General features: G+C 52.6%; 1 protein-coding gene across 2 annotated transcripts; it reads left to right on the top strand.

Moving 5' to 3' along the window:
* The first annotated feature begins 421 nt into the window (after positions 1-421).
* LOC105495300 (transforming growth factor beta 1) lies at positions 422-24,536 on the top strand. Of its 2 annotated transcripts, none has more exons than XM_071086899.1 (7): positions 422-1,646; positions 5,833-5,993; positions 9,119-9,236; positions 12,027-12,104; positions 12,241-12,391; positions 23,174-23,327; positions 24,240-24,536. In XM_071086899.1, the coding sequence occupies exons 1-7, from the start codon at positions 1,292-1,294 to the stop codon at positions 24,396-24,398; spliced, it is 1,176 nt and encodes a 391-aa protein (XP_070943000.1). In that variant the 5' UTR covers positions 422-1,291; the 3' UTR covers positions 24,399-24,536. The 2 variants fall into 2 exon arrangements, with proteins under 2 accessions (XP_070943000.1, XP_070942999.1); XM_071086898.1 differs by having other exon boundaries at positions 569-1,646; positions 12,244-12,391.

The following is a 24,536-nucleotide window of genomic DNA, read 5'->3' as shown; positions in this document are numbered from 1 at the left end:
CTTGACAGACCCTCTTCCCCTACCCTGTGTCCCAGCCTCACACTGTCCTCCCGTTCTGGGTCCCCCTCCTCTGGTCGGCTCCCCTGTGTCTCATCCCGCGGATTAAGCCTTCCCCTGGTCCTCTTTTTCTGGTGACCCACACCGCCCGCAAAGCCACAGCGCATCTGGATCACCTGCTTTGGTGGCTCTTGGCCGCCAGGAGGCAGCACCCTGTTTGCGGGGCGGAGCCGGGGTGCCCGCCCCTTTCCCCCAGGGCTGAAGGGACCCCCCTCAGAGCCCGCCCACGCGAGATGAGGACTGTGGCCCAGCCCCCCCATGCCCTCCCCCTGGGGGCCGCCCGCGCTCCCGCCCCGTGCGCTTCCTGGGTGGGGCCGGGGCGGCTTCAAAACCCCCCACCGACCCAGCCGGTCCCCGCCGCCGCCGCCCTTCGCGCCCTGGGCCATCTCCCTCCCACCTCCCTCCGCGGATCAGCCAGACTGCGAGGGCCCCGGCCGGGGGCAGGGGGGACGCCCCGTCCGGGGCACCCCCCCGGCTCTGAGCCGCCCGTGGGGCCGGCCTCGGCCCGGAGCGGAGGAAGGAGTCGCCGAGGAGCAGCCTGAGGCCCCAGAGTCTGAGACGAGCCGCCGCCGCCCCCGCCACTGCGGGGAGGAGGGGGAGGAGGAGCGGGAGGAGGGACGAGCTGGTCGGGAGAAGAGGAAAAAAACTTTTGAGACTTTTCCGTTGCCGCTGGGAGCCGGAGGCGCGGGGACCTCTTGGCGCGACGCTGCCCCGCGAGGAGGCAGGACTTGGGGACCCCAGACCGCCTCCCTTTGCCACCGGGGACGCTTGCTCCCTCCCTGCCCCCTACACGGCGTCCCTCGGGCGCCCCCATTCCGGACCAGCCCTCGGGAGTCGCCGACCCGGCCTCCCGCAAATACTTTTCCTCAGACCTCGGGCGCACCCCCTGCACGCCGCCTTCATCCCCGGCCTGTCTCCTGAGCCCCCGCGCATCCTAGACCTTTTCTCCTCCAGGAGACGGATCTCTCTCCGACCTGCCACAGATCCCCTATTCAAGACCACCCACCTTCTGGTACCAGATCTCGCCCATCTAGGTTATTTCCGTGGGATACTGAGACACCCCCGGTCCAAGCCTCCCCTCCACCACTGCGCCCTTCTCCCTGAGGACCTCAACTTTCCCTCGAGGCCCTCCTACCTTTTCCCGGGAGACCCCCAGCCCCTGCAGGGGCGGGGCCTCCCCACCACACTAGCCCTGTTCGCGCTCTCGGCAGTGCCGGGGGGCGCCGCCTCCCCCATGCCGCCCTCCGGGCTGCGGCTGCTGCCGCTGCTGCTACCGCTGCTGTGGCTACTGGTGCTGACGCCTGGCCGGCCGGCCGCGGGACTATCCACCTGCAAGACTATCGACATGGAGCTGGTGAAGCGGAAGCGCATCGAGGCCATCCGCGGCCAGATCCTGTCCAAGCTGCGGCTCGCCAGCCCCCCGAGCCAGGGGGAGGTGCCGCCCGGCCCGCTGCCCGAGGCCGTGCTCGCCCTGTACAACAGCACCCGCGACCGGGTGGCCGGGGAGAGTGCGGAGCCGGAACCCGAACCGGAGGCCGACTACTACGCCAAGGAGGTCACCCGCGTGCTAATGGTGGAAACCCACAACGGTGAGCTCGGAGGGGCAGGGGAGCCGGGAGGGGGGCCCCCAGGGGGCGCCGGAGTGCCGGGGCCACGGGTAGGAAGTGACTGGCAGAGGAAACTGGCTGGAGGAAGAGGACCCCCCGGGGCAAAGGGAACGTGGGATGGTGGGAGGGGGGTGTCCGAAAGAGGATGGCACGGAGTCCCCTACCCCCCAGGTATCTGGTCTTGGAGAGGAGGAGATAGCGAAGTGGACCGCTTCTAGAGGGCGACAGAAACATGCGGGGTCGTGGGGGTAGTGCCCTAGAGGGATAGAAGCAATAGGGGGACGGTAGAAGGCTCCCTCCTCCAGGACGCGTTGAATTGGGGAGGGGGTCGTGGGGTAGGAGAGGGGGGAGAGGGGAGCCCGGTGTGGGAGAAGCGAAGACCTCAGCATTTGGGAAAGGAGAGGCACTGGGGCAAGTTGACCCAGAGCTTGGGGGTCCTGAGGTGGAAAGATTCAAGGACAGAAAAGCTGGATGAAGGCAACCCTAGGGGGTGCGAGAAAAGTGAGAGCGGACCCATTTCCAGAGGCTGCGAGGAACACGCGGGATGCGGGGATGGGGGAGAGTCGTAGAAAGAGAAACAGAGGTGGGTGTGATAAATGTGGGGAGAAAGGGACGGGAGGTTATTGGAAGGAGGAGGCAAGCGGGAGAGGAGCGGAGACCCAGGAGTGTGCCCGGGATGCAGAGGTGTCCTCGGTGTTTCACACGGGGATGTGTGGGACAGAGTGGGGAGCCCAGAGGAGGAATTGAGCTTCCAGAAGACCTAGAATCCTGGGTCATGGGAAGAGCTTTACCGAGAGGGGAGACAAGCGTGGGAAAGGTGGTGTGAGCGGGGCGGAGGAGAGATACCCAGCGCCATCCACGCCGCGAGCACTGAGCGCCCCCCGCCCGTCCCGCCACTCGCCGCAGGATGCAGGGGAATGGGCTGAGCGGAGTCCAGCCGCAGGGGAAGTGCTGGGTGGGGAGTGACTCTACAAGACCGAGGTGAGAAAACCAAGCTGGGAGGAGTGAGAAAGCCCCACGTGGGTGCCACGCGCGGGGGGAGGAGCCTGCGCTTCCACCAAGGGGCAGGAGGACCCCGCTGCGCTAAATGCTGGCAGTCTGGACCCCAAAGCCCCAGTTCCTCTCGAGGTGGCTGGGGAAACCCCAGCGTCCGGCCGCCTCACTCTCCTCCCTTCCCTTTCCTTCCCATGCCCCCGGCGGGGGCGGGGATCGCGCGCGGAGCCCGGGGCGAGACGGGGCAGGTCTGGTCCCCGCCCTCCTGGCTGCGGCGCCTCCCGCCCTCCTCACCCCAGCTACGGGCGGGGCTCCCACTGAGCCGGCCCCGTCCATCCATGCGAGGACCCAGGCGTCCTGCGTGGTTCAGAGCTTTGGGAAAGATCCCTTAGGTTTCACTGACTTTTGGGCGGTGTGGGCTTGCCGGTCGCCGGCCCATTCTTGCGCCAGTTTACGGCTCCAGCCCAATGACGCGCACACTGCACCCAAGTCTCAGCCTTGCCTTATCTTCCGTGCTTCACCTTCGTTGTAGAGGCTCCTTTAACACTGGCACCTCCAATCTTCTCCCCAACAAATGCACATGTGTCTCTTCTCGCACGTGTGTCCCCATCTGCCTCTTTCTTTTCGTCTCCGTTAGTCTCTCTGTCCACGCATGGTTTTTGTCTCTGCGACTATTTTCTCTCCCTTTCTATTTTTCTCTTCCACGGTCCTCTCTGTCTCTAGCATCTGACCGCCTCTCCCTCTCGCAGCACCCTCCAACCCTTCCTTTCCCTCCTCTTTCTCTTCCTCCCTATCTGTCTTCCCCAGCCAAGGCTCTGCCTTTCCTTTGGGGTTTGCTGAGTAACCTCCGGGCCAAGAATAGGGCTTATTGGGGCTGGGTGGGGAGGGAGACTGGGGAAGAGGAGGAGGATCTAAGGGCGCCCTAGGAAGCGGTTTCCTCTGGCTTTCTCACCAGTCTCTTTTCACACCCCCACTATAGGAGGCTGGAAGCAGTTGCCCCAGTTGATCCAGGAGTTCATGGCCTATTCCCTCATCCTCAACCCCAAACTTTTCCTAAACTAGAAAATAACTTGGCTGGGCGCCGTGGCTCACGCCTGTAATCCCAGCACTTTGAGAGGCCAAGGCGGGTGGATCACCTGAGGTCAGGAGTTCCAGACCAGCCTGGCCAACATGGGGAAACCCCGTCTCTACTAAAAATACAAAGATTAGCTGGGTGGGGTGACCGGCGGCGCCTGTAATCCCAGCTACTTGGGAGTCTGAGACAGGAGAATCACTTGAACCTGGGAAGCGGAGGTTGTGCCACTGCACTCCAGCCTGGGCGACAGAGACTCCGTCTCAAAAAAGAAAAGAAAAGAAAACACCTTAATTCCTTTTGTCCCCACTACAGCCGTTCCTACCCAGAATGAACTTCACTTTCCCTAACCAGCTGGGGAAGGGAGTTAAGGGTGGAAAACGAATAATAAAAAGTAGAACAATCACTTAAGGGATAAGAGCACAGTCTCTAGCTGGGTGGGTGCGGTGGCTCATGCCTGTGATCTCAACATATTGGGAGACTGAGGTGGGAGGATCCCTTGAGCCCGGGAGTTCCAGCCTGCAGTGAGCCATGGTTGTGCTACTGCACTTCAGTTTGGGGGACAGAGTGAGACCCTGTCTCTTGGTGGGGGGATGGGAAAAAAAAGCACAGTCTCTGGAACTAGACAGCTTGAGTTTGAATCCCAGTCTGCAGCTATGTGACCTTGGGGCAAATTACTTAATCTTGGTGCCTCAGTTTCTCCATCTATTAAATGGGTATAATAATAGTATAAGGTTGTGAGGTTAAATGTCTTCATCTTTGTAAAGTGCTTTAAATAGCATCTGGTAAATAGCGCTGTTTGTGGTTTTTTTTTAATTGTTGTTGCTTTTTTTTTTGAGACAGAGTCTTACTCTGTCACCCAGGCTGGAGTACAGTGACTCAATCTCGGCACACTATAACCTCTGCCTCTTAGGTTCAAGCGATTCTCATGCCTCAACCTCCCAAGTAGCTGGGATTACAGGTGCCCGCCACCATGCCTGGCTAATTTTTGTATTTTTAGTAGAAATAGGGCTTCATCATATTGGCCAGGCTGGTCTCGAACTCCCGACCTCAGGTAATCCATCCACCTCGGCTTCCCAAAGTGCTGGGATTACAGGTGTGAGCCTCCGTGCCCAGCCAGTGCTCTTAAATGTATACATGATTGAGTGACCAGTGTGTACAGAATTGGTGCCACATGGCTTGACCTGGGTCATCTAATTTCCCACTATAATCCTGGAATGGGTTCTAGAGTCGCTCTGTCTTGCCTTACAGATGAGCACCTGGCTCAGAGAGGAATTCATTTGCCCAAGGTTACACAGAGTCTGGGTGGGAGTGCAGGGAGCTTAATGTTATTGCTGGTTTTCAAAGAATAACAGGAAACTGACTTCAGAAAGAGGGTGTTAACTGCCCATGGTCAGACAGCCGAGAGGGAGCAGAGGCACTATCTGAGTCCAAAGCCTGTGCCCTTGATCCTTACTCTGCATTTTAGGGGCTCTTGCATTTGGGGCAAGGAAGGCCAGAGCAAACAGAGTGGTTCCCCTTAGTGCCAGCCTTAGTCGACTTGACAGATGATGCTACATGAGAAAGGAGTGTGGTTAGGACCCATTTTACAGAGGAGGAAACAAACCCCCAGGGGGAGAAACCACTTCCTCAAGGTCACACAGCTAAAAAGTATCACAGTCAGGGCTGGGCGCGGTGGCTCACGCCTGTAATCCCAGCACTTTGGGAGGCCAAGGCAGGTGGATCACCAGGTCAGGAGATCGAGACCATCTTGGCCAACATGGTGAAATCCCATCTCTACTAAAAATACAAAAATTAGCTGGGCGTGGTGGCATGCGCCTTTAGTCCCAACTGCTTGGGAGGCTGAGGCAGGAGAATTGCTTGAACCGGAGAGGCAGAGGTTGCAATGAGCAGAGATCACACCACTGCACTCCAAGCCTGGGTGACAGAGCGAGACTCTATCTCAAAAAAAAAAATAAAATAAAGAATAAATAAATAAATAAAAGGTATCAGTGACTGACTCCACCCCAGAGTTGTCAGCTCCAAAACTCCTAGACTTGGGAGCACCAGCTCCCCTCACCTCTGCCAAACCCCTGATCACCTCCCTTCATTTCTCCCTGCTAGAAATCTATGACAAGTTCAAGCAGAGCACACACAGCATATATATGTTCTTCAACACATCAGAGCTCCGAGAAGCAGTACCTGAACCTGTGTTGCTCTCCCGGGCAGAGCTGCGTCTGCTGAGGCTCAAGTTAAAAGTGGAGCAGCATGTGGAGCTGTACCAGGTGAGGACATGAGCCAGAAGGAAGGTCAGGGCATGGGCTGGAGAGGGTGAGCTGTGACCAGCGGGGCGGCTGTGGGTGTGCTGGCTACAAGGTCCACCTAGATGGTCCCTGAAGGATAGAGGAATACAGACCATACAGTCCTAGGACTCTTTTTTTTTTTTTTCTTTTTTGAGACAGAGTCTCGCTCTGTTGCCAAGCTGGAGTGCAGTGGTACGACCTCAGCTCACTGCAATCTCCGCCTCCTAGGTTCAAGTGATTCTCCTGCCTCAGCCTCCCAAGTAGCTGGGATTACAGGCGTGCACCACCATACCCAGCTAATTTTTGTATTTGTAGTAGAGACGGGGTTTTACCATGTTGGCCAGGATGGTCTTGAACTCCTGACCTCGTGATCCACCTGCCTTGGTCTCCCAAAGTGCTCAGATTACAGGCGTGAGCCACTGCGCCTTGCCTTTTTTTTTTTTTTTTTTTTTTTTTGAGATGGAGTCTTGCTCTGTCGCCCAGGCTGGAGTATAATGACTTGATCTCGGCTCACTGCAGCCTCCGCCTCCTGGCTTCAAGTGATTCTCCTGCCTCAGCCACCTGAGTAGCTGGGATTACAGGCGTGCACCAACACACTGGGCTAATTTTTGTATTGTTAGTAGAGATAAAGTTTTATCATGTTGGCCAGGCTTGTCTCGAACTCCTGCCCTCAAGTGATTCTCCTACCTGAGGCTCCCAGAGTGCTGGGATTACAGGCGTGAGCCTCCGCACCAGGAATCTAGAGCACTTTTAAACATTCAGACTCTTTGCATCCTAGGACGTTAAACACTTAGAAGGCTGGAATCTTAGGAGTTGGACTCTTTAAGGACACAGGATTCTTGAAAGTTGGGATCTCTGAAAAGGTTGGGGACTCTAGAATCATGCTGTCCAATGTGACAGCCGCTAGTCACATTTAATTTTATTAAAATTTAAAGTATTTAAAATTAAATTAAAAATTTAGGGCCAGGCATAGTGGCTCACATCTCTAATCCCAGCACTTTGGGGAGCCGTGGCAGGCAGATTGCTTGAGCCCGGGAGTCCGAGACCAGTCTGGGAAACATTTTGAAACTTGGTCTCTACAAAAAATACTAAAATTAGCCTGTTAACGGTGATGTGTGCCTCTAGTCCCAGCTACTCAGTAGTCTGAGGTGGGAGGATTGATTGAGCCCAGGAGGTCGAGGCTATAGTGAACTGTGATTGCACCACTGCACTCCAGCCTGGGTGATGGAGCGAGACCCTGTCTCAAAAAATATATATATAGGCCAGGTGTGGTGGCTCATGCCTGTAATCCCAGCACTTTGGGAGGCCAAGTGGTTGGATCACTTGAGGTCAAGAGTTCAAGACCAGCCTGGCCAACATGGCGAAACTCCATCTCTACTAAAAATACAAAAATTAGCCAGGTGTGGTGGCGGGCACCTGTAATCCCAGCTACTCCGGAGGCTGAGACGGGAGAATCGCTTGACCCTGGGAGGTGGAGACTGCAGTGAGCGGAGATCATACCATGCATTCCAGCCTGGGCAACAGAGCGAGACTCTGTCTCAAAAAATAAAAATGAAAAACAAATCCTCATTCTCACTGGTTGTATTTCTAGTGCTCTATAGTCACATGTGGTTAGCAGCTACTATTTTGGATGTTGCAGAAAAAGAACATTTCCAGAAAGTTCTTTAGGACAGCACTGCTCTAGAAGATAGGGAGCTTCCAAGAGGACTGGGGCATCTGGAAGGGCTGGAGGCTCTAGCAGTTTCTATGAGCTAGAATCCACATCAGAGGGAATGTTAAACTCATACGATGGTAGATTTCAGACTTTCATAGTGAGAGAACTTTGTCCTATGTTAGCTTGGCCTCTTGGAGTCTGGGGAATTCAGCTTTATTCTGCAGGCCCTGGAGTGGTCTATCCAGCCCCAGAAAATTCTTTTTTTTTTTTGTGGTGGAGTTTTGCTGCTGTTGCCCAGGCTGGAGTGCAATGGCACGATCTCAGCTCACTGCAACCTCTGCCTCCCGGGTTCAAGCGATTCTCCTGCCTCAGCCTCCCGAGTAGCTAGGATGACAGGCGTGCGCCACCACGCCCAGCTAATTCTGTATTTTTAGTAGAGACAGGGTTTCTCCATATTGGTCAGGGTGGTCTCGAACTTCTGACCTCGGGTGATCTGCCTGCCTCGGCCTCCCAAAGTGCTGGGATTACAGGCGTGAGCCACTGTGCCCAGCCCAGAAAATTATACTACACAGATGTTGGGTGCCTCCAGCATCTAGGTGCGGCTTGGCAGACGCTTGGGTTTACAGAACATTAGTCTTCTAAAGCTTCTCAGGCTCATTAAATGTGGAAATCTTGGGATATTATCAAACATTTGAATCACAAAATGACTTCTAAGTTACTGACTTAGAATTCAGGGTGTCACATTTGCAGAACTGCATGCTCAGCAAACCCCAGAATGTTTGCAGCAGAATTTTATTGTATTTGTTATTTATTTATTTATTTATTAATATTATTTTGAGACGAAGTCTCATCCTGCCACCCAGGCTGGAGTGCAGTGGCGGGATCTTGGCTCACTGCAATCTCTATCTTCCGGGCTCAAGCAATTCTCCTGCCTCAGCCTCCCAAATAGTGGGGACTACAGGCGCACGCCACCATGCCTGGCTAATTTTTGTATTTTTAGTAGAGATGAGGTTTCACCATGTTGGCCAGGCTGGTCTCGAACTCCTGACCTCAAGTGATCCACCGCCTTGGGCTCCCAAAGTGCTGGAATTACAGGCGTGAGCCACTGTGCCCGGCCCAGAATGTTAGCAGCGGAATTTTAGCATTGTGGGCTGTCCACGCTGAGTGGGGCTTAGCATTTCACCAATGAGGAAACAGGCCGGAGAAGGCAAGAAAACACGTTCGACTGAGCTGTGTGAAGGTGTCTTGACCGCAGCCTGGGCGTTTTCTCCACCCTTCCTCTCACGGGTGCTGTGGGGGAGGATGGGTGCCACAGGACCACACAGCGTGGCTGTCTGAGAAGGTAGTGCGTGGGAACTTTCTGGAAGCAGATGGGGTGAAGGGTTGAGTTAGTATATGAGGGGGCGTGGCAGCATATACCCACTGTCTCTCTCCCAACTTCATCATCCTCTAGAAATACAGCAACAATTCCTGGCGATACCTCAGCAACCGGCTGCTGGCGCCCAGCGACTCGCCGGAGTGGTTGTCTTTTGATGTCACCGGAGTTGTGCGGCAGTGGTTGAGCCGTGGAGGTGAGGATCACTTGTGTGTCCCACCCCTGTTTCTCAGTGGGGTGCACCCCATTGTGTTGTCTTGGGGTCACTTTACCTAGGATCCCTCTCCGCCCCATACTGGTGTGAAAGTACTGAGACCTGGCTCCCCTCTGTGGCCTGGAAACCCGAGTGATTGGCTAATCTGTTTCCTGAGCACCTCTCTGCCCTGCCCTGTGATGGGTGATGCTAAGGACAGAGCAATGACCAAATCAGCCCCATCCTTGCCCTCATAGAGCTCATATAGTTCATTGGGTGGGTAGCTGGGGAACAGATCTGTAAGGCAGTGATGACCCAGAGTGGGTGGGACCGGGATGGGGAGCCCAAAGAAGGTACCTGACCCAGCCCAGAATCAGGGAGGGCTTCCTGGAGGAGGGGCACCATAGCTGATGTTGAAGGGATGAGTAGAATGGTCAGGAAAAGGAGAGGTGTAAGAGTATTCTGGGGCTGGGCACGGTGGCTTACACCTATAATCCCAGCACTTTGGAAGACTAAGGAGGATGGATCGCTGGAGTTCAGGAGTTTGAGAGCAGCCTGGGTAACATGGCAAAACCCGGTGTCTACAAAAAAATACAAAAATTAGCCATGCATGCTGGTGCGCGCCTATAGTCCCAGCTGCTTGGGAGACTGAGGTGGGAGAATCACCTGCGCCTGGGAGGTCGAGGCTGCAGTGAGCCATAATCACAGTACTGCAATCCAGCCTACACGAAAGAGTGAGATCCCATCTCAAAAAAAAAAGAAAAACAAGTGTTCCAGGCAAGGGGAACAGTCTGTGCAAAGGCCCAGAGGCCAGGGAGCCTAACTCATTTGATCTGTCCCAGAGATGACTGTCTCTGTCCAGTTCCTGGCAGGGGCCATGGTGCCCATATCTCTCTCCCTCACCTCCCTCTCATTTATGCTTTTATTCAATCATTGCCCACAGGTTCCTGCTGTGTGTCTGGCCCTGTGCTGGGTGGTGTGGGGGACATAGTGGTAACCAAGACAGCCCTCAGTTCTGCCCTCATGGGGCCCACAGTCACTTCTGGACACCGAAGAGATCTTGCCCCACCAGGCAGGAATGACCTAGAATGATTGAGGATGGGACGGGGAGGCACGGGCAGAGAGGACAAGGCTGGGACAGAGAGGCATGCAGGATGGGGGATGCCCTAAGCGCTGTTGGGAGCCCAGAGAAGGCTCCCAGACCCATCTGGGGAGTCTAGGAGGGCTTGCTGGGTGAGCGTGATTATGTGGAGACTCACAGGATAAATAGTAGTTTGGCCACATGAAAAAATAGGGATTGGGGGCACGGTGACTCACGCCTGTAATCCCAGCACTTTGGGAGGCCAAGGAGGGTGGATCACAAGGTCAGGATATCGAAATCATCTTGGCTGACAAGGTGAAGCTCTGTCTCTACTAAAAATCCAAAAAAAGAAAAAGTTAACCGGGCATGGTGGTGGGCGCCTGTAGTCCCAGCTACTTGGGAGGCTGAGGCAGAATGGTGTGAACCCGGGAGGCGGAGCTTGCAGTGAGCCAAGATCGCACCACTGCACTCCAGCCTGGGCAACAGAGCAAGACTCAGTCTCAAAAAAAAAAAAAGAAAGAAAAAATAAGGATTAGTGGGCCAAGCACAGTGGCTCACGCCTGTAATCCCAGCACTTTGAGAGGCCAAGGTGAGTGGATCACCTGAGGTCGGGAGTTCAAGACCAGCCTGACCAACATGGAGAAATCCTGTCTCTACTAAAAATACATTAGCTGGGCGTGGTGGTGAGTGCCTGTAATCCCAGCTACTTGGGAGGCTGAGGCAGGAGAATTGCTTGAACCCAGGAGGCGGAGATTGCAGTGAGCCAAGATCGCGCCATTGTGCTCCAGCCTAGGCAACAGGAGCAAAACTCCCGTCTCAAAAAAAATGAAAAAAAAGAAATGAGAAACAAAAAATAGGGATTAGGGGGCAGGTGGGCACCGAGAGGAGTGTCCTGGGCTGTTCGATAAAGGCCTAGAAGGATTTCATCTGTCTTGGTCAATGCTGAGTCCCAAGCACACAGCATAGGCTTCGGCACATCGTGGGAGCTTAGAAAATATCATTCACTCATTCATTCAAGAGATTGATGCTGGCCGGGTGCAGTGGCTCATGTCTGTAATCCTGGCACTTTGGAAGGCCAAGGCGGGAGGATTGCTTGAGCCCAGCCTGAGCAACATAGCGAGACCTCTGTCTCTACAGAAAATTTAAAAAGTAGCCGTGTATGCTAGGTGCAGTGGCTCACGCCTGTAATCCCAGCACTTTTGGAGGCTGAGGCCAGTGGATCACCTGAGGTCAGGAGTTCAAGACCAGCCTGGCCAACATGGTGAAACCCCATCTCTACTAAAAATACAAAAAATTAGCCGGGCGTGGTGGTGCACGCTTGTTATTCCAGCTACTTGGGAGGCTGAGGCAGGAGAATCGCTTGAACCTGGGAGGCAGAGGTTGCAGTGAGCTGATATCATGCCACTGCACTCCAGCCTGGGCAACACAGCCAGACTCCATCTAAAAAAAAAAAAAAAAATTAGCCATGCATGATAACACGCGCCTGTGGTCCCAGCTACTCGGGAGGCTGAGATGGGAGGATTGCTTTGGCCTGGGAGGTTGAGGCTGTAAGACCTTGTCTCAAAAAAAAAAAGAGCTGCAGCGAGTGGGCAGAGTGGGGTGGGTGAGGGAGGCAGGAAGGAACCCCCTGGGCTTTGCTCCTTCCTTCCTCTTCCTCCAGGGGCTGGGTAAGCTGCACGCTCAGACTGGCTTCCCTCTCCCCACTCCTACAGGGGAAATTGAGGGCTTTCGCCTTAGCGCCCACTGCTCCTGTGACAGCAAAGATAACACACTGCAAGTGGACATCAACGGTGAGGCTTGCTTCCCTGGCCGTGCCCAGCTGTGACGTGTGTGCATGTGTGTGTCCCCATCTGCCCCACGCCCCACTTATCTATCCCTCTGAGAGTGTGTGTGTATGTCCTCTATCCCCTGACTCCCACACCAAAGCAGGGTTCACTACCGGCCGCCGAGGTGACCTGGCCACCATTCATGGCATGAACCGGCCTTTCCTGCTTCTCATGGCCACCCCGCTGGAGAGGGCCCAACATCTGCAAAGCTCCCGGCACCGCCGAGCCCTGGACACCAACTACTGCTTCAGGTGAGCCTTGTATCCTTGAATGGAGACCTTCCAGGCTGGGGGCATGACTGCCATCTGCTGACCAGGTGCTCCAGGTTGGACACCTGGCTGGTGCCGTGCTTGGACTGGGCGTCTGTCTCCTTTAGCTTGGAGGGCTCAGGGGATGAGGTCTGGGTGTAAGAACCGAGAGTCTTGTGCTGGGTGCGGTGGCTCACGCCTGTAATCCCAGCACTTTGGGAGGCCGAGGCAGGTGGATCACCTGAGGTCGGGAGTTGGAGACCAGCCTGGCCAACATGGTGAAACCCGTCTCTACTAAAAATCCAAAAATTAGCCAGGTGTGGAGGTGGGCGCCTATAATCCCAGCTACAAAAAACAAAAAGCCCCACCCAAAAAAAAAAGAACTGGGAGTCTTGTAAGGTTGGGATCAGGTTGCTTTTTTTTTTTTTTTTTTTTCATTTGAGACAGAGTCTTGCTCTGTCACCTGGGCTGGAGTACAGTGGTGCAATCTTGGCTCACTGCAACCTTTGCCTCCCGGGTTCAAGCGATTCTTCTGTCTCAGCCTCCCGAGTAGCTAGGACTACAGGCATGTGCCACCATGCCCAGCTAATTTTTTGTATCTTTAGTAGAGACAGGGTTTCACCGTGTTAGCCAGGATGGTCTTGATCTCCTGACCTTGTGATCCACCTGCCTCAGCCTCCCGAAGTGCTGGGATTACAGGTGTGAGCCACCATGCCCAGCCTTGCATTCTTTTTGGAGTGTTGGAATCACAGAATGTTAGAAAGTTGAACCCTGAGATTGTTGGAATTCAAAGTTGGAAGGTCACCATCGTGAATCCCTAAACTGTTGGCAGGTTGAGGTTCTAGAATGCTAGAATTTGGTGTTAATTACGGAAATGGAGAATGTCGGACTCAAGGGAAGCTGAAATATTGGGATCCTAGAATTTGGGAATTCGGAATGGGAAGATGGCCCATGTGGAATTCTGCACCGCTGGCCGATTGTGGATACCGGTGTTGGCGGGTTGGAGTCCTGGAATATTGGGCTCACAGCGGTAGAATTCTGTTTTGAAACATTCACATCCACAAATGTTGGAATTGGAGAAAGCAGAATATTGGTATCCCAGCATGCTGGAACTCAATGTTGGAATGTTAGAATATTAGTATGCCGGGATTTTATTAATAGAAAGTGGCAGCAGGCTGGGCGCGGTGGCTCACGCCTATAATCCCAGCACTTTGGGAGGCTGAGGTGGGTGCATCACCTGAGGTCAGGAGTTCAAGACCAACCTGGTCAACATGGTGAAACCTCATCTCTATTAAAAATACAAAAATTAGCCGGGTGTGGTGGTGAGCACCTGTAATCCCAGCTGAGTAGCTCTGCAGGTACCCAGGGTGGGGCAGGAGAATCCCTGGAACCTGGGGGGCGGAGGTTGCAGTGAACTGAGATCACACCACTGCACTCCAGCCTGGGCAACAGTGCGAGACTCTATCTCAAAAAAAAAAAAAAGAAAGTGGCAGCTTGAACCTCTTGAGTGATGGCTCGGAACTTTGGAATGTTGGGATGCAATATTGGCATACTGGAATTCAGGAATGCCAAGATCCTCAAAGGTTGAAAAGTATGAATCCTAGAGAGTTGAAGATGCTGTCAGAATGTTAGAATCATAAGATGCTGGAATGCTAATACTGCAATCTAAGAAAGCTGAAATGTGGTCGGGCGCGGTGGCTCAAGCCTGTAATCCCAGCACTTTGGGAGGCCGAGACGGGTGGATCACGAGGTCAGGAGATCAAGACCATCCTAGCTAACACGGTGAAACCCTGTCTCTACTAAAAAGTACAAAAAACTAGCCGGGCGAGGTGGCGGGCGCCTGTAGTCCCAGCTACTCGGGAGGCTGAGGCAGGAGAATGGCGTGAACCCGGGAGGCGGAGCTTGCAGTGAGCTGAGATCCGGCCACTGCACTCCAGCCTGGGCGACAGAGCGAGACTCCGTCTCAAAAAAAAAAAAAAAAGAAAGCTGAAATGTTGGATTCCTAGAAAGTTGAAATGGAGAGTTAGTATGTTGTAAATTTAGAGTGATCATCTGACTTTATTCCTCCCCTGCTTAAAATATTTTGGTGGTGTCTCTGGGCTTTGTTACCTGCTGTTTCCCTGCCAGAAAATCAGCCCTGCTTCCAGGCTCCTTCACCACCAGATCTTACCGCCATCAGCCCAGCAACCCTGTGAATGAACAAATTGAGGTCTTTTTTGAGACGGAGTCTCGCTCTGTTGCCCAGGCTGGAGTGCAGTGGTGTGATCTTGGCTCACTGCAACCTCTGCCTCCCAGGTTCAAGCGATTCTCCTGCCTCAGCCTCCTGAGTAGCTGGGATTACAGACACGTGCCACCACAGCCGGCTAATTTCTGTTATTTTTCAGTAGAGACTGGGTTTCACCATGTTGGTCAGGCTGTCTCGAACTCCTGACCTCGTGATCCGCCCACCTCGGCCTCCCAAAGTGCTGCGATTACAGGCATGAACCACTGCACCCTGCCACAAATTGAGGTCTTGAGTGCCAACAGCAGCTGACATTACAAAGGGAGACAGCCAGCCATGTGAGCCTCTGTAGGGAGGAACCCAACGTCGCCTGGGAAGTCTTGCCGAAAAATCAAAACTGAAGGCCGGGTGCAGTGGCTCATGCCTGTAAGCCCAGCACTTTGGGAGGGCAAGGCAGGCAGATTGCTTGAGCTTAGGAGTTCAAGACCAGCCTGTGCAACATGGTAAACCCCGTCTCTCTACAAGAAATACAAAAAACTAGCTGGGCTGGGTGGTGTGTGCCTGTAGTCCTAGCTACTTGGGAGGCTGAGGCAGGAGTGCTTGAGCCCAGGAGGCTGTGATTGCAGTGAGCCAGGATCACGCCACTACACTTCAGGACAGAGCAGGACCCTGTCTCACACACACACACACAAAATCAAAATCAAACCTGAATCTGATCAGGACTGTAGATGCTAACAGTTTCCTAGAAAGACAAGAACAGAGGAAATGGTCAGCAAAACTCAGACTGCGAGAAACCTGACCCAGTTTCTTCATCAAATACAATGCAAATAAGGGGAAAGTGCGCACACACACACACACACACACACACACACAGTGACCCTGGAACAATAGGGGTTTGGAGTGCTGACCCCCCCATGCAGCCAAAATTCACCTTTTTTTTTTTTTTGAGACGGAGTCTCGCTTTGTCTCCCAGGCTGGAGTGCAGTGGCACGATCTTGGCTCACTGCAAGCTCTGCCTCCTGGGTTCACGCCATTCTCCTGCCTCAGCCTCCAAGTAGCTGGGACTACAGGCGCGCACCACCATGGCCAGCTAATTTTTTGTATTTTTAGTAGAGACGGGGTTTCACTGTGTTAGGCAGGATGGTCTCGATCTCCTGACCTTGTGATCCGCCCGCCTCGGCCTCCCAAAGTGCTGGGATTACAGGCGTGAGCCACCGCGCCTGGCCAAAATTCAACTTTCGACTCCTCAAAAACTTAACTACTAATAGCCTAGTGTGGACCGGAATTCTGCTTTATCCATAACATAAACAGTTGATTAATACTTTTTAAAAAAATTTTTGGAGATGGAGTCTCACTCTGTCATTCAGGCTGGAGTGCAGTGGCGCCACCTTGGCTCACTGCAACTTCTGCTTCCCGGGTTTAAGTGATTCTCTTGCTTCAGCCTCCTGAGTAGCTGGGACCACAGGTGACCACCGCCATGCCCGGCTAATTTTTTGTATTTTAGTAGAGACAGGTTTTCACCGTGTTGCCCAGGCTGTTCTCGAACTCCTGAGCCCAGGCAATCCGCCTGCCTCAGCCTCCCAAAGTGCTAGGATTACAGGCATGAACCACTGCGCCCAGCTGAATAATACATATTTTGCATATTTTATGTATTATGTCCTATATCCTTTTTTTTTTTTTTTGAGACGGAGTTTTGCTGCTGTCACTCAGGCCGGAGTGTCATGGCACAATCTCGGCTCACTGTAATCTCCACCTCCCAGGGGTTCAATTCTCCTGCCTCAGTCTCCTGAGTAGCTGGGATTACAGGCACCTGCCACCATGCCTGGCTAACTTTTGTATTTTTAGTAGAGGTGAGGTTTCACCATGTTGGCCAGGCTGCTCTGGAACTCCTGACCTCAAATGATCTACCCTCCTCGGCCTCCCAAAGTGCTGGGATTGCAGAGTGAGCCACCGTGCCTGGCCGTATTCTGTTTTTTTTTTTTGTTTTTTTTTTTTTTTTTTTTTTTTTTTTTGAGACAGAGCCTAGCTGTGTTGCTCAGGTTGGAGTGTAGTGAAGTGATCTCAGCTCACTGCAACCTCCGCCTTCCAGGTTCAAGCAATTCTCCTGCCTCAGTCTCCCAAGTAGCTGGGATTTCAGGCGCATGCCACCACACCCAGGTAATTTTTGTATTTTTAGTAGAGACAGGGTTTCACCATGTTGGCCAGGCTGGTCTCCAACTCCCCAGGTGATTCATTAGCCTTGGCCTCCCAAAGTTCTGGCATTATAGGCTTGAGCCACTGCTCCCGGCCTATGCCTGTATTTTTTAAATAAAATAAGAGAGGAAAGAAAATGTTCTTAAGAAAATCATGAGGAGGAGGAAGTATATTTTCCATATATTGAGTGGAAGTGGCTTATAAAGGTTTTCACGTTGAGTAGGCTGAGGACGAGGAAGAAGAGGTGTTGGTCTTGCTATCTCACGGGTGGCAGAGGTGGAAGAATAATTCACCTGTCAGTGGTGAATTGTGTAATTGGACCCATGATGTCCAAGGGTCAGTCTATATATAGTTGACCCTGAATATATATAGAAAGAGAGAGAGAGATGATTCTGTAGATTTTGAAAAAAGTTCTAAGAGAGGCCAGGCATGGTGACTCATGGCCGTAATCGCAGCACTTTGGGAGGCTGAGGCAGGTGGATCACTTGAAGTCAGGAGTTGGAGACCAGCCTGGCCAACATGGTGAAACCCTGTCTGTACTAAATATACAAAAATTAGGCTGGGTGTGGTGGCTCACACCTGTAATCCCAGCACTTTGGGAGGCCGAAGTGGATAGATCACCTGAGGTCAGGAGTTCAAGACCAGTCTGGCCAATGTGGTGAAACCTCGTCTCTACTAAAAATACAAAAATGAGCTGGGCGTGGTGGCGGGGACCTGTAATTCCAGCTACTAGGAAGGCTGAGGCAGGAAAATCGCTTGAACACAGGAGGCAGAGGTTGAGGTGAGCTGAGATCAAGGCCCTGCACTCCCACCTGGGCAACAAGAGTGAGGCTCCATCTCAATAAATAAATAAATAAAATAGGCTGGGCGCGGTGGCTCACGCCTGTAATCCCAGCACTTTGGGAGGCCGAGGCGGGCGGATCACAAGGTCAGGAGATCGAGACCACGGTGAAACCCCGTCTCTACTAAAAATACAAAAAATTAGCCGGGCGCGGTGGCGGGCGCCTGTAGTCCCAGCTACTCAGGAGGCTGAGGCAGGAGAATGGCGTAAACCCAGGAGGCGGAGCTTGCAGTGAGCTGAGATCGCGCCACTGCACTCCAGCCTGGGCGACAGAGCGAGACTCCGTCTCAAAAAACAAAAACAAAAACAAACAAACAAAAAAAATAAATAAATAAAATAAAAATACAAAAAGTAGCCAGGTATGGTGGCAGGCACCTGTAGTCTCAGCTACTTGGGAGACTAAGGCAGGAGAATCACTTGAACCTGGGAATCAGAGGTTGCAGTGAGCTGAGATTGCACCACTTCACTCCATCCTGGGTGACAGAGTGAGACTCCATCTCAAAAAAAAAAAAAAAAAAAAATTCCTAAAAGAGATATTAACCAATTGCAATGTGTAGACCTTACTTGAATCTTTATTTACACAGGCTTTTAAAGAAATAGATATTTATGAGACAGTTGGGTAAACATGAACTCTGTCTAGACATTTGATGATATCAATGAATTGTTAATTTTCTTACATGGTATTGTGACTGTGTTTTAAAGTAGTCTTAATTAGAGATACATTTGAAATATTTATGGATGAAGCAACATTGGTGGATTGCATGTGCTTTGAGATAAACCAATGTCGGCTGGGTGCAGCGGCTCACAGCTATAATCCCACCACTTTGGGAGGCCAAGGCAGGAGGATTATTTGAGCCTAAGAGTTGGAGACCAGCCTGGGCAACATGGTGAAACCCCATCTCCCCAAAACAATATATATATCTCTCTATATGATGGGCCTGGTGGTGTGTACCTGTAGTCCCAGCTACCCAGGAGGCTGATGTGGGAGGTTGGCTTGAACCCCAGGAGGTGGAGGCTACAGTGAGCTGTGATTGCACCACTGCACTCCAGCCTGGGTGACAGAGTGAGATCCTGTCTCAAAAAAAAAAAAAAAAAAAAAAAGAGATAGTGGATAGGGGTAGAGATGCAATGGAAATTGGCCATGAGTTGATATTTTTTGTTGAAGCTGCTTTTGTGTGCATTTGAAACTTTCCAGCCTGGTGTGGTAGCTTACACCTGTAATCCCAACACTTTGGAAGGCCGAGGCGGGTGGATCACATGAGGTCAGGAGTTCGAGACCAGCCTGGCCAACATGGTGAAACCCGGTCTCTACTAAAAATACAAAAAAAGTAGCTGGGCATGGTGGTGCGTGCCTGTAATCCCAGCTACTCGGGAGGCTGAGCCAGGAGAATTGCTTGAACTTGGGATGTGGAGGTTGCAGTGAGCCAAGATTGCACCACTGCACTCCAGCCTGGGCAACAGACCAAGACTCCATCTCAAAAAAAAAAAAAAAAAAAAACTTTCAAAGGAAAATTTGTTCTTAAGGCAGCTCGAACACTACCTCCTTCCTAACCCCTTTCTCCAACATCCAAGGTGAATGTGAGGCCTCTGGGCCTCCCCTGGGGCCCTAAGTAGATCTTTTACTCAACAGTCTCTATTGGGACTTTTATTTTAAAAAAGTTTTGTAGAGACAGGGCTCATTATGCTCCCCAGGCTGGTCTTAAACTCCTTGGGCTCAAGCGATTCACCGGTCTTGGCCTCCCAAAGTGCTGAGATTACAGGCATGAGTCACTGCACCCGGCCTAGGTCCAGTGCGACTGGACGGAAGAGGCTTGGCAAGGGCAAGGGCTGTGCGTATCCCAAGGCCCAGTGCAGGGTAGGCCCCGAATGCGTCCTGAGAAAATAAGTCGGAGGATCACCTAGAGGGCTTGTTCAACACAGACTGTTGTTCCCAGTCCCACACACAGTTTCTGATTTCAGTGGCCTGGGGTGCCGCCTGAGAATCTGCATTTCCCACAGTTCCCAGGTGATGCTGCCGCTGGTCCTGGGAGCCCATGTGGAGAGCTGCTGACTTGGATAACAGTATCACAGACTGTTCAAATCCTAGGACCTCAGAACGCCAGCTAGGGTTGAACTAGGCATTAAAGATGATTCTGAGCCGGGCGCAGTGGCTTATACCTGTAATCCCAGCACTTTGGGAGGCCGAGGTGGGTGGATCACCTGAAGTCAAGAGTTCGAGACCAGCCTGGCCAACATGATGAAACCCAGCCTCTACTAAAAATACAAAAAATTAGCTGGGCATGGTGGCGCATGCCTGTAATCCCAGGTACTTGAGAGGCTGAGGCAGGAGAATTGCTTGAACCCGGGAGGTGGAGGTTGCAGTGAGCCAAGATCACACCATTGCACTCCAGCCTGGGCAACAGAAGTGAAACTCCATCTCAAAAAAAAAAAAAAAAAAAGATGATTCTGGACACTAGTTCTTCCCCTTTCGTGAGTTCAGAACCTCCTGTGAGAAAGTGAAAACCAGGAACCTTTTCCCCAGAAATACATGCACACATACACGCATGTGCATATGATCTCAGGCACTCAGGACCCTCCTCAAGCCTGCCCATGATGGTCCCTTGGCCCTCAGGTTAACACTGTATTTGATCTGGTAGCACCTACCTCTGAACAGATGAGGAAACTGAGGTCCAACCAAACTGGGTGGTACAGGCTGAGTTCACAGGGATCTCAGTTTCTTGACTTCCTTCTCAGGCTTCTGTGGCTCTTGGAAAGGCTTTATCTTGCCTCCAGGTTATCCGATGCCACTTGAAGTTGGGTTCAAGCAATTCTGCTACCTCAGCCTCCCGAGTAGCTGGGATTACAGGTGCCCGCCACCACGTCCAGCTAATTTTTGAATTTTTAGTAGAGACAGGGTCCTCAAGTCCGCCTGCCCTAGCCTCCCAAAGTGCCAGGATGACAGGTGTGAGCCACCGCACCTGGCTGGCCCCACTAATCTATGAGTGGAGGTTGCAGTGAGCCAATATGGTGCCACTGCACTCCAACGTGGGTGACTGAGCGAGACTCTGTCTCACAAAAAAAAAAAAAGCACTGTCAACTTTTTCTTTCATTTTCTCTTTTCTTTTCTTTTTTTCTTTTGTTTTTGAGACAGAGTCTCACCCTGTTGCCCTGGGTGGAGTGCAGTGGTGTGATCTTGGCTCACTGCAAATTCTGCTTCTTGGGATCAGGCGATTCTTGTGCCTCAGCTTCCTGAGTAGCTGGGATTACAGACAAGCACTGCCACGCCCAGCTAATTTTTGTATTTTTAGTAGAGACGGGGTTTCGCCATGTTGTTCTCAATCTCCTGACCTCAGGTGATCCACCCGCCTTGGCCTCCCAAAGTGCTGGGATTATAGGCGTGAGCCACTGCGCCCAGCCTCTTTGACAGTTCTAAGAAGTAAAACAAATCAGAAGAAGGCAGACAGAGAGTAATAGATATTGGGAACTATTATTTTTCCTATTCTGATTTAAATTGCTTTATTATGGAAAATTTCTTTTTTTTTTTTTTTTTTTTTTTTTTTGAGACGGAGTCTCGCTGTGTCTCCCAGGCTGGAGTGCAGTGGCGTGATCTCGGCTCACTGCAAGCTCCGCCTCCCGGGTTCACGCCATTCTCCCGCCTCAGCCTCCCAAGTAGCTGGGACTACAGGTGCCCGCCACCACGCCCGGCTAGTTTTTTGTATTTTTAGTAGAGACGGGGTTTCACCATGTTAGCCAGGATAGTCTCGATCTCCTGACCTCGTGATCCACCCGCCTCGGCCTCCCAAAGTGCTGGGATTACAGGCTTGAGCCACCGCGCCCGGCCTTGAGCCACCGCGCCCGGCCGGAAAATTTCAAATGTATACAAAAGCAATGAAGATAATGAACGCCTGTAAACTCTCATCCAGCGTCATCGGTGATTAAGATTTTGCCCCATTTCAAATGCATGCATTTTTATATTTTCTTACATAACTGCAATACCATATTGCACTAAATGGAACTAACAGTCACTTGGATATTTTGGAAAGGATGGCTCAGAATGGTATCTCCGAGGAGGTGATGTTCAGTCATGTAACTGATATTTACTGAGTACCTACTGCATTCCAGGCACCGCTTTAGGAGTTAAGGGTCCTTGAGTGAAGGATATTTGAGCTAAGGTTTAAATGAAGTGAAGGGGCCAGGTGCGGTGGCTCATGCCAGTAATCCCAACACTTTGGGAGGCCAAGGCGTGCAGATCGCGTGAGCCCGAGTTCGACACCAGCCTGAGCAACATAGTGAGACCATGTCTCTAAAAAGAACAACAAATTAAAAAGAATAAATGGGCCGGATGCGGTGGCTCAGGTCTGTAATCCCAGCACTTTGGGAGGCCGAGGTGGGCGGATCACGAGGTCAGGAGTTCGAGACCAGCCTGGCCAACATGGTGAAACCCTGTCTCTACTAAAAACACACAAAAAATTAGCCAGGTGTGGTGGCACACGCCTGTAATCCCAGCTACTCGGGAGGCTGAGGCAGGAGAATCGCTTGAACCTGGGAGGCGGAGTTGCAGTGAGCTGAGATCGTGCCACTGCACTCCAGCCTGGGAGACAGAGTGAGATTCTGTCTCGAAAAAAAAAAAAAAGAAAAAAAAAAGAAGTGAAGGAACAAGCTGGAGTGGGTATCTGTGGGACTAGCAAGATGGAGAGGGAACAGCAGATGCAGGAGCCCTGAGATAAGACTGTCTGAGGAACAGACAGGATGCCAGTGTGGCTGGAGTGGAGTAGGCGTGAGAGAGGGAGTTGAGATCAGCCAGATTTGATAGCACCTTGTGGCTCACGGTGAGGACTTGGGCATTTGCCGTGAGGTGGAGCCAGGTTCAGAGCAGAGGAGTGACATGACAATTTATAGCATGACCCTGGAGGGCAGAGATTTCTGTCTCTTTTTAAAAAATTGAAAAACAATTTTTTAGAGACAGGGTGTTGCTCTTTGTTGTCCAGACTGGCATGCAGTGGTGTGATCCCAGTTCACTGCAACCTCGAACTCCTGGACTCCAGCGATCCTCCCACCTCATCCTCCCAAAGTGCTGGGATTAAAGGCCTGAGCCACCATGCCTAGCCTATTTCTATCTATTTCATTTGTCCTCAGCCCCCAGTAGATCCCAGCCCAGCACACAGTAGTAGCTCAATAAACATTTGTTGCACAAACAGAGCAGATCAGTTTACATGGAGCCGTGTTATTTTGTATGTTCCAGGGTGTGGGCATGCCATGATTTATTTAGCCCCCCGGGGGATGGTCATCTGGCTTCTTACAGGCTTGTCTTAAGCATTGCATGAGATTATTACATCGCTCTTAGCACAGTGCTTGACTGGAGGAAGTGCTTAATCTGTGTTAGTGATTATCATGACTATTTGTGTTGTTATTAACATGGGGTGCAAGGGAGACCCAGATGGAGATAGGGCTGGGGGGGCAACTTAGGGTGACACACACCTGGGGAGGAGGGGCACACCGCTCCTGTGGTGGTAGCCCCTCCCTACCCCTGACGCGTCTCTCCTGCCTGCAGCTCCACGGAGAAGAACTGCTGCGTGCGGCAGCTGTATATTGACTTCCGCAAGGACCTCGGCTGGAAGTGGATCCACGAGCCCAAGGGCTACCATGCCAACTTCTGCCTGGGACCCTGCCCCTACATTTGGAGCCTGGACACGCAGTACAGCAAGGTACGTCTGGCCCACCGGGCTAGGAGGTGCGCTTGGGGGGAGCCAGGACAGAGGAAGAGGAGAGAGAAAGAGAAGTCAAGTCAGAGAGGTGAGTTGGCAGGATGGGGAGAAAGAGGGATGGGGTGGGAAAGGGAATGGATAAAGAGATGGGGAGAGAGGCAGGAAGCTAGAGAAGGGCTCTGAGCAGGGGGCAGAGGGAGATGAGATATGAAGGCCCACAGAACTGAAGTAACAGAGGGGTGGGGGTAAAGGGGAGAAGACAGGGAGATGGAAGGAAAAAGGCAGAGAGAAATGGAGAGACAAAATGAGAGAGGCAGATACAAACACAGAGTTAGAGCAAGGAGAGACAAAGACATACAGCAAGGCAAGAGGCGACGATGAGGAAGGGTAGAGACTGAGAAAGAAAATCAGGCGGGCACGGCGGCTCACGCTGGTAGTACCTGCACTCTGGGACACTGAAGCAGAAGGATCGCTTGGGCCCAGGAGTTCGAAAACAGCCCGGGCAGCTGAGTGAGATCCCATCTCTACCAAAAAAAAAAAAAAAAAAAAAAGAAAAGAAAAAAGCCAGGAGTAGTGGCGCTTGCCTGTGATTGGAGCTACTCCGGAGGCTGAGACGGGAGGATGACTTAAGCTCAGGAGGTTGAGGCTGTAGCAAGCCTTGATCGCGCCCCTATACTCCAGCCTGGGTGGCAGAGCGAGACCCAGTCTCAACACAAAAAGAAAATCAGACAGATGGGGAGAGACAGAATAAGATAGGATGTTAGAAGAGAAGAGAGACCGAATTGGAGATGGGAAGAGGGGGACAGGGATGCGGGGAGAGGCTGGCGCGGTAGGGGGTGGGAGATGGGGCAGTGGAGGGCCATCTTCCTCCCTCCACTAGCCCTGAGCCCTGACCCCGCCCGCCGCCCGCAGGTCCTGGCCCTGTACAACCAGCATAACCCGGGCGCCTCGGCGGCGCCGTGCTGTGTGCCGCAGGCGCTGGAGCCGCTGCCCATCGTGTACTACGTGGGCCGCAAGCCCAAGGTGGAGCAGCTGTCCAACATGATCGTGCGCTCCTGCAAATGCAGCTGAGGCCCCGTCCCGCCCCGCCCCACCCCGGCAGGCCCGGCTCCGCCCCGCCCCGCCCCCGCTGCCTTGCCCTTGGGGGCTGTATTTAAGGACACCCGTGCCCCAAGCCCACCTGGGGCCCCATTAAAGATGGAGAGAGGA

The sequence above is a fragment of the Macaca nemestrina genome, chromosome 20, assembly GCF_043159975.1.
Source record: "Macaca nemestrina isolate mMacNem1 chromosome 20, mMacNem.hap1, whole genome shotgun sequence".
Classification (NCBI taxonomy): Eukaryota; Metazoa; Chordata; class Mammalia; order Primates; family Cercopithecidae; genus Macaca; species Macaca nemestrina.
Note: the sequence above shows the minus strand (reverse complement) of the source record. Positions and strands in the feature narration are given on the sequence as shown.